We start from the raw sequence: 16479 nt of genomic DNA on the forward strand, positions 1-16479 counted from the left end.
TATGTATATATATATATATATATATATATATATATATATATATATATATATATATAACATTAGTAGATTTGCTCATATGTTTTATATAGGTTTTTTACAACTGCAATAAGATACGCAGTTGCATAGGTGATTAATGATTTATTTGTGTTATGTTGTTTTTTTACAGTTTATCCAGGTTATCCTTCTTATCCCGGTTATCCAGGATATCCGGAAGGTCCAAATGGTCCAGAAGGACCTGACGGCTCAATTGGCGGTGTAGGAGGTATCGGTAGTGTAGGTGGTGAAGGAGGAGATGGACCTAATGGACCTGATGGTCCATGGCCAACTGGGTCACCTGGTCCTGATGGACCCTGGCCTGGTGATCCAGGATATATACCTAGAGTAAAAGCAACAAGTAGACCTTCATACACAGGACCAATAAGAAATCAATATCCTAAAATTTATCCACTTGATACTGACAATTATAATCCTGTTACGAAATATTATTCCAGAAATAAGATTGATTCTTCATACACAGGCAATGCTGTAAAAGATAATGAATTGACAAAGTTATCTCATTTGACAAACGTTAATTCGCCATTATATACAAGCCATGAAGAGTACAAACCACAATATGAAACCAAATTCATACCATCAATCTATGAAAAAGAAGAGACCATTCACAATGCAGATGAGATCAACTCACTTTTGCAAACTAGCCCGACATCGCCATCATTGCAATACAACGGCGAAGACTATCAAAACATAGATTCACTCAAGTTGACTTCACAACCTTATGATTATACTACCCAATTTGGGTTGAGAAAAGTAAAGAAACCATTAAAGAATGATTTCAACCAATTTTCTGTGCACGATCAAGATCAATATCAGAAGTCAGTATTCTCTTCGCCTCATAACTTGCAACAGATATCTTCCAAAGGTCGATCAAGTAAATCTGGGCGACAAGAGAGTGTGTTCAATGTGAACGAACAGTACAATAATTCTACCGATGTGGATAACAAATCAATTCCTAATCTATCTTTTCAGTCGGATGGGCCCTTCAGTGTTGCGGGAGGACAGGTAAATGCACGTTTTGAACAGTCATTTCAAGCGAATCCCGGCCTCGACGCTATTGGGGTTCAGCCACCCAGCTCCATCAATGTTAAGCCCTTTTCGTTACCTATAGGGCCAGACCCGCAAGCATGTCCTTGTTATTTAATCGAGTCAAATAATAATACAAACACATCAGCCGGCACGACTCCCATTCCTGTCATTGGTCAGCTCGGATTCATTCCTGTTATCTTTGTACCATACTGTCCCGGTGATGAAATGGATAGCAATAAGATGAAAGTCATGTTCCCATCCGTTACCCCCGTTCCATATGCATGCGACGCATGTGGCACACAAGACGGTAATTTTGGAATAAAAACGCTCGATGTAAGCCAACTTGGCAATATCGATTATCTGAAACAGGCGTTAAGTCAAGCCAATCTTGGCTTTTTGAATGTTCCAGTGAAGAGCAACGCCGAACCAAGGAAGAGTAGAGGCAGAAAAACAGAAGAATAAGAAAGGAGTAATTTATTGCTTTTAAATCGCGATTATATATTTTGAGGAAAGAGAGCTTATATACTCTTCTGGAAAATATAAATAAATATAGGATATTGGCATTGCCTGTCCGCCAGCTGATTAGCTGATGGATGGCCAATTAGAGATACTTATAATTACTTGTCGGAATAACCAAAGCTGGTAGAATACATGAAGAATTTAGAGCAAAAGTGAATTTTTAATTGTCAATTTTTTTTAGCATTGTTAATCCCATTTGTAGATGCATTTAACTCTTTGTTCACATAAGATACAAACAAACAGATAATTATCTGTTCAATATTAAAGTCTCAATCCAACAAATTAAAATTAAAAAAAACTGAACATAGATTTAGAAGTTGTAAGACTCACTTTAAATACAAAGCATAAAAAAATATTACAAATTATAAATATAATCTAACAATATCTTTCTTTTGAATCTTTTAGATATTGCTTTATTATTTTACTATTTCTAAATATGCTATCTTGTATGTTATTTATATGATCTACAAAAAATAACACTCTCATTTAAAAATCAATAGAAATTACGACATTTCTATTAGATCGTTGCTTGTGGTTATTCATTTAATATTTAATTTGATTTAAACCTATTAAGGTCTTTTGTAGACGCCACTTCCAATCTCGCGTTCCGACATCTACCAATATCCTAATATTTATTATTATAACTTATATATGATAGGAATACACAAATTTTTATATCGCATAGTTTTATATTTGATTTTATTTAGGTTATAGATTTTCTGAGATATATAAGTGAAATTAAATAGTATATAAAATAAAGCACATCAGACTTAGATTATAGTACTCTTAAAAACGATATATAGATTTATATAATAAAATATATAGAAATTTATTTACTTTGTTTGTTATTTCAATCTTGGACGCTTTATAATATTTGTAATAATTGGATGAATGGACAGATGGCATAAATTAAATAATATAATTTATGCTGCATTTAATCAATGAAAGAAATATATGATTAATCCATATATATAGTTTATTCCTATCAATATGTATCTTATACTTTAAAAACTGCCGAATTTACAATTCAACATAAGAAAATATATGTCAACTAAATAGCATAAAATTATCATAAAATAAATCTAAAAAACTATACAAACAAATACATTAGCTCTGCTTACTTTACCAAATGTGTTATGAGCTTCAGGAATATTATGAATATTAACAATATTAAAATAAAGACTTATAATAACGGAATGAAGGAATAGATGAGGAATAATATAAATGCACATATATACGAAAAATAAAAGATATAAATATTATAAATATAGATAAAAATATATATAATATTGTTGTGTTATGTATATAAATATAAGATTTTTTTATTTTATTACATAGCTCGTATCTGTTTTAGATTGTAAAATTATACATTTTCATGTTGATAAAAATTAGCAATAGACATTACGTATTAATTTGTAAAGATATTGTGTGAAAGTTATAAAAAAAACATATGTGTATAGAGTCATGTTTAAGAATAACCACGATAACCAGTTGGATTACCGAGGGAAGTGCCATAATTACCACCACGATAACTGTAAGGACTTCTTGCTGCATATGTCGAACCATATCCGCTTCCATAATTAGAAGTATCGTATCCATCATAACGACCGTAACCACCACGTCCATATCCTAAATAACCGTCCTCGTAACCTCCGGCACCATAACTTCCGTAACCTCCGTAACCTCCAGGAATAGATCCCCTGATAAAATCCCCATAACCACCATATCCGCCATAGCCACCATAGCCGCCATAACCACCATAGCCGCTATAGCCGGACCCTCCATATCCGCCGTAGCCGCTGTATCCAGGATAATTTCCTACGTTACCGTAATATCCATATCTGCCACAAAAAAAGACTTATTTTTCTTTGTATAATTTATTATTACTCACAATCAAATACGTCATGTAAATATGCAAGGAAGAATGTATGAAATTTTTTATGTTTTTCTATTATTATTTTATTTATATTTTTTTTATCTTTCTTTTTTCTTTTTTTTTCTTCATTTTTTTCTCTCCTTTATTTACTTACTTTTCTATATATTTTATATTTTGGATTAAAAGAAAAACTTGTACTAAAAATTCGAGTATGAATCTAAATAAACACATTAAATTTACTCTATTAATACTCTTTAAATCTTACATATAAATATATAATATTCTAACTGTATTTAAATGGATAAAGTATTTAACATTAAAATGTTGTATGCACTTTAATCAAATCTGAGCAAATATAATAATAAAACAAAATGTAAAAGAATGTAAAGAATATAATACGCAATATATCGGAAAGGTCATTTGCAAATCTTACCCGATATTACTGGTGCCGATGAGACCTGGATATTGATAACCCCTATTATATCCTGGAATTAGGCTGCTACCGCGATATGAAGTTCCAGGATAAACAGATCCAATAATTCCTGGAGTAGTGCCATATGAATACCCAGGATACCCTCCGGGATATCCTCCAGGATATCCTCCAGGATATCCTCCAGGATATCCGATTGATCCATAATCTTTGGTTATATGAAATGCTAATATAATTATTTTTTATATTAATATATTAATAAATTATATGTCGAGCAATCTATGTTATGGAAATTATTATTTTGGAAAATTATTATCAAAAGTAGGGCTACCCAGAAAAAAATTAACAAAATTTATGAAGATACTAATGAAAAAAAAACTAATGTTTCAAATTATACACTTATATATGTTTTTATTGTATTAATAAATTCTGTGTATATTTTTTAAATCATGATCAAATCAGATCAACTTAAATCAAATTGGATATAAAAATAGGTCTGATCAGATATAATTTGATCTAATTTGATCTGATTTTGATCTGATTTGATCCCTCATTTTTTCGGGGAATTTACATTATATATATAAATAATTGCTTAGAAAAGATATATTGTATATAATTAATAACAAAAATTTACATCTTAAAAATCCACTTTGATATTTCTGTTGTATATTATATATTATATCGTGTATTAATTGTTTATAATTGAAATTTGTTTATTTAGAAAATGAATCATTATCGTTTATATGTTAACTGCTGTTATTAATGGTATAACTATTATAGAGCGAGATAATAATCGCAGAGAAGCAGACATGTAATAAAGTGAATTTCCTATTCCGCGTAAAATGCGGAATAAGATTACGAGTGGCGATAGGTGTAATAATCGATTCATCTATTCCGACGTGATATAATGTAGTAGTGCTATGAGTAATTGGTATATATCATCTGTAAGTGTGTCACTACCGTTCTCACGCTCTGACTTCGAGTATCGGGCGCTTCCCATTACAAAAAGAAAAAAAAACGACACTTGTGATAATAAGATGCTAATATACCGAACTGTTTGAAGGCCTTTCCTCTCGCGAAGACATAACACATGATTCATGGGATTTCAAAGAAAATAATTTTAGCGTATATATGTGCGTGTATATATGTGTGCATTTCTAAATATATATATATATATATATATATATATATATATATAACGACACATACTCTCTCTCTCTATCTAGAGATGCTTCGAAGCATTGCTTTAACCAATATATATATATATATATAACATACTTCTCTATATAAAAATAATCCATTTTACAAGATTCTTAAAAATATGTAACGCAATTTTTTAACTCGATGCTTTAAAAATTAGAGAATAATTAATGTCACAAATGGAACGGTATTGCTTGTATTATACGTTATGCAACAAAGTAGCTATTAAATTGTCATATCAAAAAAGCTAATTCGGAATCATGCGTCAGTGATCTCCTTGAATTACATTCCGCGTTTAATTGTTTACCCAAGATAGGATTATTCTTTTTTTATTCGCGTAAACCATATATTAAAAGGATATGAATAAATATATCAATAATAATAAATGCTACAAATCGAAATAAAATATTGCTACTCTTACTTCGATCGCTCGCAGATGTAGTCAAATCTCCCTGGTTATCTGCATTACTCGCATATACACGTTGTGCATCGTTTAATTTTGGGAATAATTTTGATTCCGGAGATTCAGTCGCACTATGGCATAATGCAACTAAACCGCTTATGGTCGATATCTGTGTAAAACATGTTTAATATATTACATATACATAAGTACGTGGTGTTGTATATGGTATAATAATATAATTTTGATCTCGCTTTTTAGGAAACAACAAATTTTAATCTAAAAAATGACATATTTCCAAATATGAAAAAATATATTTTGATGTTTAAGTACATTCTCTGTGTTAATATTGATATTGTTTAGCTTGTTATTAATTTCTATTTAAATTATCTTTTAATAACACAAGTAAATATTTTTTTAACTAAAAGAAGTAATTTGGAATTAGAATTTTATAAAAATTAATGAAATTTTACAAATTAGAATAGACAGAAATTTAATTCGTGGTTATCAAAATATTTAATGCTCAAAATAAAGAAATTGTGCGCAACAAAATAAACAATACACAAAAATCTGTGATATTAAATAAGAAATAAAAGCCTCCAAATTGGAGTTTAATGTCAATTTAGTTTGTTCGCCAACTTAACTTCAAATCACTCTTTATTTACTCTTAAATGCGGAAACTGTAAAAAAATGCAGCGAGAAAGATTTAATGTATAAGTATAATCAGATTCGCGGAAAAATATTTAATAATTTATTAATTTTTACTTACAGCAAGAAACAATTTCATATTGCTGTTGTCACTACTTGCATTTTTCGGAGAAACACAGTGTTCGATACACGAACAGATATGATCTACTCTCGCACCTGCATGCAAAACCTATATATATCCTATCCTCTAACACGTCAAGATACCCCTCCTCATATTTCAAGGTGGTCTCGGTTGTTTGAGCTTAGGTCGCTCTTAAGAGCCGCGATGACAAGGACATCGACAAGAATCGGTGCGACACGCCCGAAGATGTGGAAACTATCTTTGCTTTACATTTCCTTCCGTTCAAATATACACACATGCATATACCAGTCTCTCTCTCTGAGGTATGGGATATTATGTAAGTATCTTGCAAATGCTGACACATAGATTTAAATATAAGAGCATTTTGCAACAACAGTTTTGTTTCTAAGGAAATTATTCTGCTATGTGTTCCCATCATTTTATACGTCAGGAACTCAGTTTGGTGTTTTTATAATATTGTTATATATTATTAAAGATTCTTCGAAAATTTATAGATAAGTCCACATTGAGACTGGATTATGTTTTTGTAACAAAAAGCTGCATGCATCACTTTCTTTCTTTATGTTTATTATTTTATTTTTTTAAATATTGAATGGTATTAAATGAGATATCACAAGTTAGTAAATCTCTCAATAAATGTTATTCAAAGAGATATTCAAAGATGTTATTCAAAGATATACATTCATTTAATTCCAACTCGACTTTATTTGAACGGAATTTTAAATGTAATGCTTAATTATTTATATTTGATATCGAATATTAAAGTGTGAGAAAAACTAGACATATGATTTCGGATTTGTGGACAAAATCAATTCCACACACAAATTATTCAAAGAAAATTATCCCTAAATTGTGTGTGTGCGTGCGTGGATTCTGTATATATTATGATATAATATGACCAAAAAAAAAATGTTTTTCCCTTTTTTTCTCTTCTGTAAATACAATCTTATGTAACTGTTTCTATACATAGTCATGACATTATAGGTTCGCAGTCATATCGTTACGTTTCTTGTATGCTTGCAAAGAGTTAGTTTCTCTTCATTAAGCCTTCAGTACCAAGATACATCTAAGTTCCGACAAAACACAGAGAGAGAGAGAGAGAAGAAGAGTTCCTATACTAAAATGTTTAATTCTTTCTTTTTTTACGCTCTCTTTTAATCTCTTCTTCACGCTCTTCAATTCCTATATGGAATTTTATTTATACTAATTTCAAGAGTGGAGCTTATCATTTTACGAGTTTTAATGTCTTAATTCTATAAATTATTGATTACACATCGTAATTTTTTTAGAAATATCAGTCTTACGCAAAGAACGCATACATGTCGTAAATGCAAAAGACCGGAACTTTCGTAATAATCTGAAAGACAACAGACTCTCTCTTTCTGTAATCTTTATCAGCACCGATGTGTCCACCCTAATTCCGTATTGTAAATATATACTCTTGGTATAGAACAAACTTTGCACAATCAAGAGAATATCACAAAATGGCTTCACACAATTCTTTCATAATTATATTTACTTTAAATCTCAATTTCATTATTCACAATTTTTCGTTTTGATATATTTTATTTAAGAATAAAACATATATCACAATTCTCAGCATGTTTCTGTTTGTCAAAAACTAAAGATGCGAGTTTAATATTATTTACTAATATCACTCGTTTATTCCGAGATCAAACGAGAAAGCGATAAGTTAAACACATACAATAGTATAAGTTATGTAATCTTTTTATATGCAATTTGGCATTTTATATATTTTTTAAATTTTTACATATTACAATTGATATTAATCTTTTATTACACATGCAATTAAAATAAAACAAAATTAAAGACGATACGATGCAAAGGAAGGTGAACGATGAAACATGTTCGCATAAGAATTAGCACCCATGGGGCGTTTCCTTGTTTTCAAAATAAATAAATAAATATACGTACACACTATTCTTCAGTTTCGGCTGCGTCAGTCGACAAAGCCGTGCAAATTGGCCGTAAGTAGTCCAAGATCGTGTGACGCGTGACGTCGCGATTTACTTCAAGGGATGACCGTGCTCGGATTACATGACGATTAACGAGAATCGCATGTCGCGAAGTAACATGCGTAACGTATCCCACGCATCGCATTTAAACATGTTCTTTATTTAAATTTGTATAACAAAAATTTAATACGTTTAAAATTCTATATTTAATTTTATAAAATATATAATTAATTTAATTTAATTATATATAAACTGAACAAAAAGGTAACAAAATTTATATAGTAATAGACAAAGAAGATTGTGTTCATTGGGAAATTTATCTATTATTCACTGAAAAATCCACACTCTTCACAAAAGTTTTATCGAGTTAGGTCTTATTGTGATTAAGAATTATTCAATAGCGAGGAAGTTTGATTCGAACTTATACTTTCACATTCTTCAAACAATATATCATCCAGTAAGCTCTTATTTACACATAACGCGACATATATACAAAGTGTTGAAAATCTGTATGTACAAACTTCGGAATTATATTAAAAGCGAAAAACGTAAAAAAGCTTCACAAATGTACCAAACAGGTACCAAATTTTTTTATTTTTTTATATATTTTCAAGTGGACTCAAATTATTTACTTCTATAGAATTTTTATGTAATACTTAAATACCAAGATATTTAAAAATTTAAAAAAAAATTGTAAAAAAGATGGCATACAATCAAATTTTCGCTAGAAAAGAAAAAATCAGTTTGATAATAGAATCTGTAGATGAAGTTTGTAGATATTGTTTTTCAATACTTTGAATAACTACAACATCTACAGTTACATAAATAAATAACGTTTAGTATTGAATGCAATACGAGTATACAAACCGTTATTATCGTTATTTTGAAGATGGCTTTATGCACTGATTTGTGCAAGAATAAAAAGCTGGTGCAAGTTTCGTTTAAAAACAGTGTTTTTGTACTAAAAGAGAAGTATTACAATTGCTACAATATAAACTACATAAGTGTGAACTTGTAATACTGAATTATATATTATAGGCTAACATTCTTTTACATGGCCGATCGAATGCTATAATATTTATGAAATTCCAATAGTAAAAATACATATTGCTCGTAAGAATAGCGAAGAAATAAATGTGAACAATTATCTTCATTCTGTTTGGAGGAGATAGATAATTTGCGAAAAGTGCAGAATACTAATACAGCAATACCATTCATTATCTCTAATTCGCTTTGTTTAATTATTATTTCCTGATCCATCATTGCAATCATATTGAATTATAAACAAAAAATCATATAAATATATTTTTTTCACTATACATTGAAATTAATTTGTTTTTCTTTTCATTATTGTTATTAATAAGAAATAACTTATGTATACATTGCGCAAAAATAAATAATATATAAATATTTCATTTATAACATTATAATCCAATATATAAATGCAATAACAGGAAAAATGAATCAAAAAAACTTTTCTCGTGCAAAAGAAACTTAATTTTCATTTAACTAATTTAATTTTCAAATATATTAAAAAAGAATAAGAGAATTTTTAACATGGTATTTAAAAAAAATAAATTATCCTTATATATAGCACGCAGTATATACCTACCGATTGCAACACGATATATGGAATTGATATTTATCTTTATAAATTAAGTTAGACAAATATTGTGATTAAGTTTAGATAGTAAAAGATTATGCGCGCACTATAAATGCAAGTTTATCTGATTTTAGTGCACGGATTTATCTCTCTCCTAGCTTTAATTCCATATATTGAATGTTCCATAAATATTCGACACTATTCGCTGTTAGGTGTGTGATTAAATTACAATGATAAGTTACTCAATGAACGACACACAATGGCGTGAGTAGATGCTTTCCAGACTGGCCCAAATCTCGAAAGCCAGATTGTCCCCAAGCACAGAAGAAAACAGACTCCAACTAAGGTGGCCTCGATTAATATTAGGATGTCGAAGCGTCATAAGTCTGGAAATCTGCAAAGCGATTGCTAATAATTAGTAAGAATGTTATGTATGATGTAAATGTGCTCTGCAAATGATATAAAAAACACTTAAACGAGTATGTTATACATAAAATGATAAATCGTGCATCAATTACAAAGAAATTTTTAAATATATATTTAATGTAAAGCTTGATTTAAAAGACTCGACGAAATATTTGCAGACATGAAGATAGATACAACTATCACCAATCCTGCTTGCTTGCTCTATTTTTAAATGCGCGGGTTTCATTAAAAAATTATTTCATATAATATATCACCCATGTTTAGAAACAAAAAAATTAATGAAATTGTTTATATAGAACATGCAGTTGTTAGAGAAAAATAAATTATAAAAATATATTAGTGTTAAATGATTTATTATTTAAATAAATATTTGCAACATCTGTTTTGTGCAAATACTGATATGAATTTTTATTCTTTAATAAGTTAACATAATTAGACAAAAAATAAATATTAAAATAATTTGTTAACGAGACAAAAAATTTATTAAAACAACAAAAATTTGCAAATTGATAATAGAACACTTTTATTTTGAAGTTTATCTTCAAACACATGATGCGTTATGAAGAACCATCATCATAATCATGTACGCATCGTAATCTCTGAAATGTATTATTGTATTTCAGATTTAAAGTAATGTAGTGCGAAACATTTGACATATAATTTATTATTTACTCTTGAAAAATGTCCAAATTCAAAAAAAAATTTTTATTGCCGATTTTATACATTTTTTTACACGTACAGTCGAACCCTTATATTGTCGGCACCTCTTCTCCTGTTACTTTCGGATTCTCTAATAGTTATTACTTCCCGGTGTACTACTTTTTCACTATTTGACATGTGACCATACAATTAATACATTGGAGCCCGAAAGCAAAAAACAAAAAAAAATATCACTCGCAAATCCAACATTCCGGAAATGACTAATATAGGAGCACGACTGTAACAATAAAGTATGCAATCTATATTTTATCGAAAGTAAATTTACCTCATTGGATCTTCGAAGTAGTCGGATGGCACTTGAAACAACTCTGGATCTATGTCATTTCGAAAGGCGAACTCTTGAAAAGTTATTTTAGCAGTGACCGTAGGCAAAATCGGTATGTCGATCTTAACTGGAAATCCAGGGGGCAACTTCATAAGTACAAATTGTCGTAACTTGCTTAGATGCTTAAACGGCGTGATTACTTCCAAAACATTAAGTAACATGTCGACGGTGAGGGGAAAATCCGGACTCATCGCCACAGTGGCTTTGAAAGATTTACTACTTTCCTTATAAACAAGATTTCTTCCTAGAAGCGGACACTGACCGGGCGGTGCAACGATATATTCATCCCACGTGATGTTCGATTCTGGCGGCGGATTCAACGATGCTCTTCTTAGAGGAGGCTGAGTAAATAAAATTAATTATACAATTTATTACTACATCAATTATTTAAGGAAGCTATAAAGCTTTTAAAGCTTCACATTTTACATTTTAATTGATATCTCACCTCGCCATTTTTAAAGCCTTGAGAACTACCCTTGGTAAGAGACTCCATAATAGCTTTATTTTTTTGGAGATCCTCCTCACTTAAATGTTCGCGACGTTTTCTACTTTCCAGTACCATGCCATTGATTTGATAGAAATCAGCATGAAAGGCGCCTACCATTTCCTAATTTTAAATATTTATTTCAATATTATTTTTTCTTCATGCTATACCATTCTTGAGCCAATTTTGAGTGTAAAATATCATAATTGACTCAAGCTTAAGAAAATATAAGTTGATTTTACTCTGTATAAATTGTTTTTTATCCTATTATCAGTACTAATATAATTATGAATATGTGTGTATACTTACTCTTTTGTCTTCTCTAAAAATCCATCCTGTCTGTGCTCTAGAAAACGTGATACCTTTGGTAGACATTTGTGCTGCCATAATATCACTAGACATAAGAATATCAACTTCATCCTCTATCTCGAGTTCCGTTTCCTAAAATATATTACAAAAGAACATTGCATTAATAATAAATAAGATAAAATAGTCATCTAGATTCCATTTTTCTCTATCGTGGGATTTCTATTTTAATATATGTGTAAAAGGACAATCAGATTTATTGCTAACGTTATGTATACTAAGAACATTTATCAAAATTTTAATGTTTTCAGAAGTTATACAGAATGAAGTTCATTATATATAATGTATTTTACCCCACTATATATGTGTAAGTATGTTAACCTTATGTCTCACTCTTTGGAAAAGTTTGGCTTTATTGTCGAGGACAGTCAACGAATGGCCGGGTTTTTGGTCACCATTGAAGATGAAAGATATGTCTCCCCTTTCCCATCTCATGTCGTTAAAGTCTACAAGAGTCGTGTCCATTCGAATCGAAGCCCCGCTTTTATGGATCTTACATATATCCGACGGCAACACTCTCGAAACTAATGGTACTGAAAGGAATTTATCGTTCGTCGACGAGAGAAACGTACATATAAAATTATATTTATATAGCTAAGAAAAGATGACATATATGATGCACCTGAAAAAGTGGGAATAAAGTAATTGAAATTTATTTTTTGATAAATCAACAGACTTGGTACAAGAATGAAGAATATCCTTCATTTGTCTATTTGCTCTATTTTAAACATGATTTTATATTTAACCCTTAGTAGACAACATAAATTTTGTTACATTTTAAATATAACTGTACATATGTACACAATTGATATGTATAACACCATTAAAAATAAAATATTTATTGAAAATATTAAAGGTTTATAAAGAGAAATATCTTTTAAATTATATATAATTTTATAAAATGTATAATTTATATAAAATTTTAGTTTTTATATATTATACTTGGTTAATTACAGCAATCTTTTTAAATTTGTAAAAAAAACTCTATGGTATCTGTATGAAAAGTTGAAATGTGCTTTATAAATTATGCACTTACCTCATCTTTTAATACAAGAGATAGAGGCGTATCAGAGCCTTATTATAATACTGTTATAACTGTTGAATTAATTATTTAAGATATTCATATAAGATAAAGAAAAATATTAAAAAATTCATAAACATGAAATAGTAAAAATTCATGCAATTTTAAAATAAATATATTACGAGATGTCGGTTTCTACTGAATCAGTTGTTAATAATAAAAATAATAGTAAGAAAGTCTTCTCTGGCAAAAAATTCAATTGTCCGAATTTCTTTGAAAAGGGTAGAACAGTGTCTTTGACTTTTGGTAAAAAAAAAAAGGAATTAAAAATGAGTAATAATTATTTACAATTTCGAATTTGAATAAAATTAAGAACTTTTAGGACATTTCCACATACATGTTATGTTGAAAAAAGAAACATCAAATATTTATACAGTTATAAGTTAACATAGATCTTTTTGTGGAAAATACAAAGAGAAACAAATTATTCAGTTCAATTATTTCAGTTCTCTCAGTGTTAATTCGAGAAAATTATTTACATGAAAGTAAAAACACGTAATATTATGACGAAAATGCTAAGAAAAAATTGGGATGCCATATTCATGGAAGCAAACATTCTGATTATTGCTTTCCACTTTTCCAGGTGCATGCTAATCAATATAATTCTGCAACGAAAATAATTAAGTAATTAGAGACATAAAGCAGCGCATGAGAAGCTTACCCCAGCTTTGAAAATCCCATTTTAATTCCATATAAAAATCGCCCATTTGATGTAAGGCGGCAACTAAATTCGGCCTCCTTTCTTCCATCTGCTCCCTTGTTTGTTGCTTCAATTTGCGCACTAAAGATGATACTATAAAGAAAATATTACAACTCTGATTTTACATATTATAATTAGATAATAATACATAGTGTATATCATTTTGATTAAATAATTTTTCAATTATTATTATAACTCAGAAACTAAAAAATTAGCATTTCATATCTCTCAATATTAAAATGTTTGTCTCCAATTTACTTAAGCAATCTGCTTTTAATATAAAATTCTTATCAACTTATTAATAAAAATACTGACATATGATTTGTTACATATAATAAAGTATGCAGAATGAAAAGAAAATTCAAAGTTTTACGATTTTCTTTTTAACATTTTGTATATGAATCACAAAAATAAGTGGCATATATATTAAATTGTTATATTATACGAACTGGTTTGCCTATCTCCGTAACTGATTGCTTCAGCCAGTGGACTCCAGCCAGCTAGATTCTTCACTTTTACGGGTGCACCATGTGCAAGCAATAATTGAACACATTCTATAATATAAAACAAAATATAAGTTGATTCCCTCTAGTTATCGATTTGAAACATTTTTAATATTTCATGGCATTAGTTCTCTCAAACAAAACATCTAGATAAAAAAATCTAATTGCTTGATCAATTATGCATAATTATTGCATAATTAACTTGTAACGTGTCATATTTCTGATATCTGATTAAATGTTAATTTTGATGCGGTTTACATACTAATATGTGTATAGCGAAATAAAATGTATAAAGATTTCCATACCTTTCCTTCCTAACATCACAGCTAAATGCAAAGGTGTGTTCCCTGCAACAGAGAACGCACAGAGATAAATATAAAAATGTACTACATTTCTTACTTCAGAATCTAATTATTTTAATTTTTCTCGTGTACTAGATATCAACGAGAACTATACGAAGTATATTGTGGAATGCAATTGTATTACAATGTCACACCTTGTTTATCCTTTTCAGCAATATCGTGTGTTCTAATTAAGGAACTCAGTGTCTTGATGCTGCCTTGAAATATACATCTGTGAATCGGGTACTTCTCACCTTCCTCCTGCGCCATGATCATCGGCATTTGAGATCTGTCATGCGTTACAACGGTAGGCGAGTTAAACGCAAGGCGCGGCGTTTTACATCGCAACACGTTCCACGTGTGACGTTAAAGCGTATCATCATAAATCATCATATTGACGTGATGTTATAAACATCAGAGCACATGTTTCATTTTCTGTCAAATTTGCGACTCAGTGTTGTTACACGATACTTACATAACTCTCGCAACTCTCTCTCTTACTTAAACTTTATACACCTCTATTGACCTTCTCTGATGTTAAATAACGTCGTTTTATCACTCAAAAATGAATTTCTGCGGAACTCTTATTATTCACCATTGCATCCGCACACTTGCCCAAAATCCATACGCGTATATGTATGTACGTATGTATGCACATATATATGTGTGCCGAGACCCGACTGCTCTCGCTATGAGACGTTAACCTTACTCAAGGCAAGGCAATGCTAATTTGCAGGAATGGACAATAGACGGTGGATGATATGGGATTTTTGCTGCGATTTACCATGAAACTTGTATTTGTTTTTACGCAAGTGTGCACCATCATCGGTATGCTGTTAATCACTGCTAATTGTCTCAAGAAGTATGTTCGTAAATTAGTACGATTGAAGATTGAACGAGCATGTTTACCGCTGAATTGTGTACATATATTAAATGCCATTCGAGAGAGATAGCGACATTGACTCTTGATCATTGTATCTTTCTAAAAAATCGATCGATCAGGAAATTTCTCGAAAAATGAATTGATTAAACTTTTGACATGACTTTTGACAGGGCTTGACTCGGGGCTCTCTCTTTCTCTCTCTTCTTTCTTTCTTTCATTACTTTCTTTATACGAGGATTAATTTATTAATATAATTTAACCTGATTAATTTAAGGGGATCCAAAATTACCGACAAAACGCGAAAGTCGTTTCAGTTTAGAATCCCCATAATTATCTGGAAAACCTTGTCCCAGTATGCAGTTCCAGTATGCAAAATTATTTAATGGATTCAGGAATAGGAATATAAGGTGAGGCATAAATGTATTCTTTGAAAAAAAACAAATATTTTTCTTTCGAATTAATTATTCAAATGTCAAAGTTAATACTCTCGAAAACAAAATTTTATATAAAAAAATTTTATTTTGCATTTTCAACTTACTTTTACGCGAGAAATTACTTCTTTCAATGTTGCACCATTTCATTCTGATACACGGAAAAAAAATCTATCCTGCATTATATATATTACGTATTATAATTTAATAAAATAAATTCTCTATGATGTTATTTGTTGCTTATTATTATCTTTTAAGGTGGATCATCCTACGATCCTACAAAGATGTATCGCTATACTGCGTATTTTTAATATCGCTATATATTATTTTGTAATAAAATAT

The 16479-nt window shown here is 29.8% G+C and overlaps 2 protein-coding genes across 2 annotated transcripts in view; one reads left to right on the top strand and one right to left on the bottom strand.

Annotated features, from left to right (window-relative positions):
- LOC115243149 (collagen alpha-2(IV) chain-like) overlaps window positions 1-2282 on the top strand; it is a 20375-nt gene extending 18093 nt beyond the window's left edge. The window contains exon 14 of the mRNA XM_029819902.1: window positions 167-2282. Coding sequence (XP_029675762.1) covers window positions 167-1545 — 1379 coding nt within the window. The 3' untranslated portion in view covers window positions 1546-2282. The remainder of the gene's footprint in view (window positions 1-166) is intronic.
- Window positions 2283-2980: 698 nt separating this feature from the next.
- LOC115242435 (ankyrin repeat domain-containing protein 13C-like) lies at window positions 2981-15785 on the bottom strand. Its single transcript, XM_029818728.1, has 11 exons — window positions 14979-15785; window positions 14788-14829; window positions 14429-14533; window positions 13941-14072; window positions 12520-12731; window positions 12142-12273; window positions 11794-11955; window positions 11289-11689; window positions 5530-5642; window positions 3912-4134; window positions 2981-3443 (listed from the first exon to the last, which is right to left on the bottom strand). The coding sequence occupies exons 1-11, from the start codon at window positions 15103-15105 to the stop codon at window positions 3071-3073; spliced, it is 2022 nt and encodes a 673-aa protein (XP_029674588.1). The 5' UTR covers window positions 15106-15785; the 3' UTR covers window positions 2981-3070.
- Between the last annotated feature and the right edge of the window lie 694 nt (window positions 15786-16479).

Source organism: Formica exsecta, unplaced genomic scaffold (genome assembly GCF_003651465.1).
Source record: "Formica exsecta isolate Colony F162 unplaced genomic scaffold, ASM365146v1 scaffold120, whole genome shotgun sequence".
In the NCBI taxonomy this organism is placed as follows: Eukaryota; Metazoa; Arthropoda; class Insecta; order Hymenoptera; family Formicidae; genus Formica; species Formica exsecta.

What these genes read in the sequence shown, in the direction of transcription:
- LOC115242435 (XM_029818728.1), bottom strand. Translation starts at nt 15,105, where the DNA reads ATGCCGATGATCATGGCGCAGGAGGAAGGTGAGAAGTACCCGATTCAC. An exon ending in ATGGGATTTTCAAAGCTGGG is followed by an intron (nt 12,732 to 13,940) that starts GTAAGCTTCTCA and finishes AATTCCTTTCAG; the next exon opens with TACCATTAGTTTCGAGAGTG. An exon ending in TTTTTAGAGAAGACAAAAGA is followed by an intron (nt 11,956 to 12,141) that starts GTAAGTATACAC and finishes ATTTAAAATTAG; the next exon opens with GAAATGGTAGGCGCCTTTCA.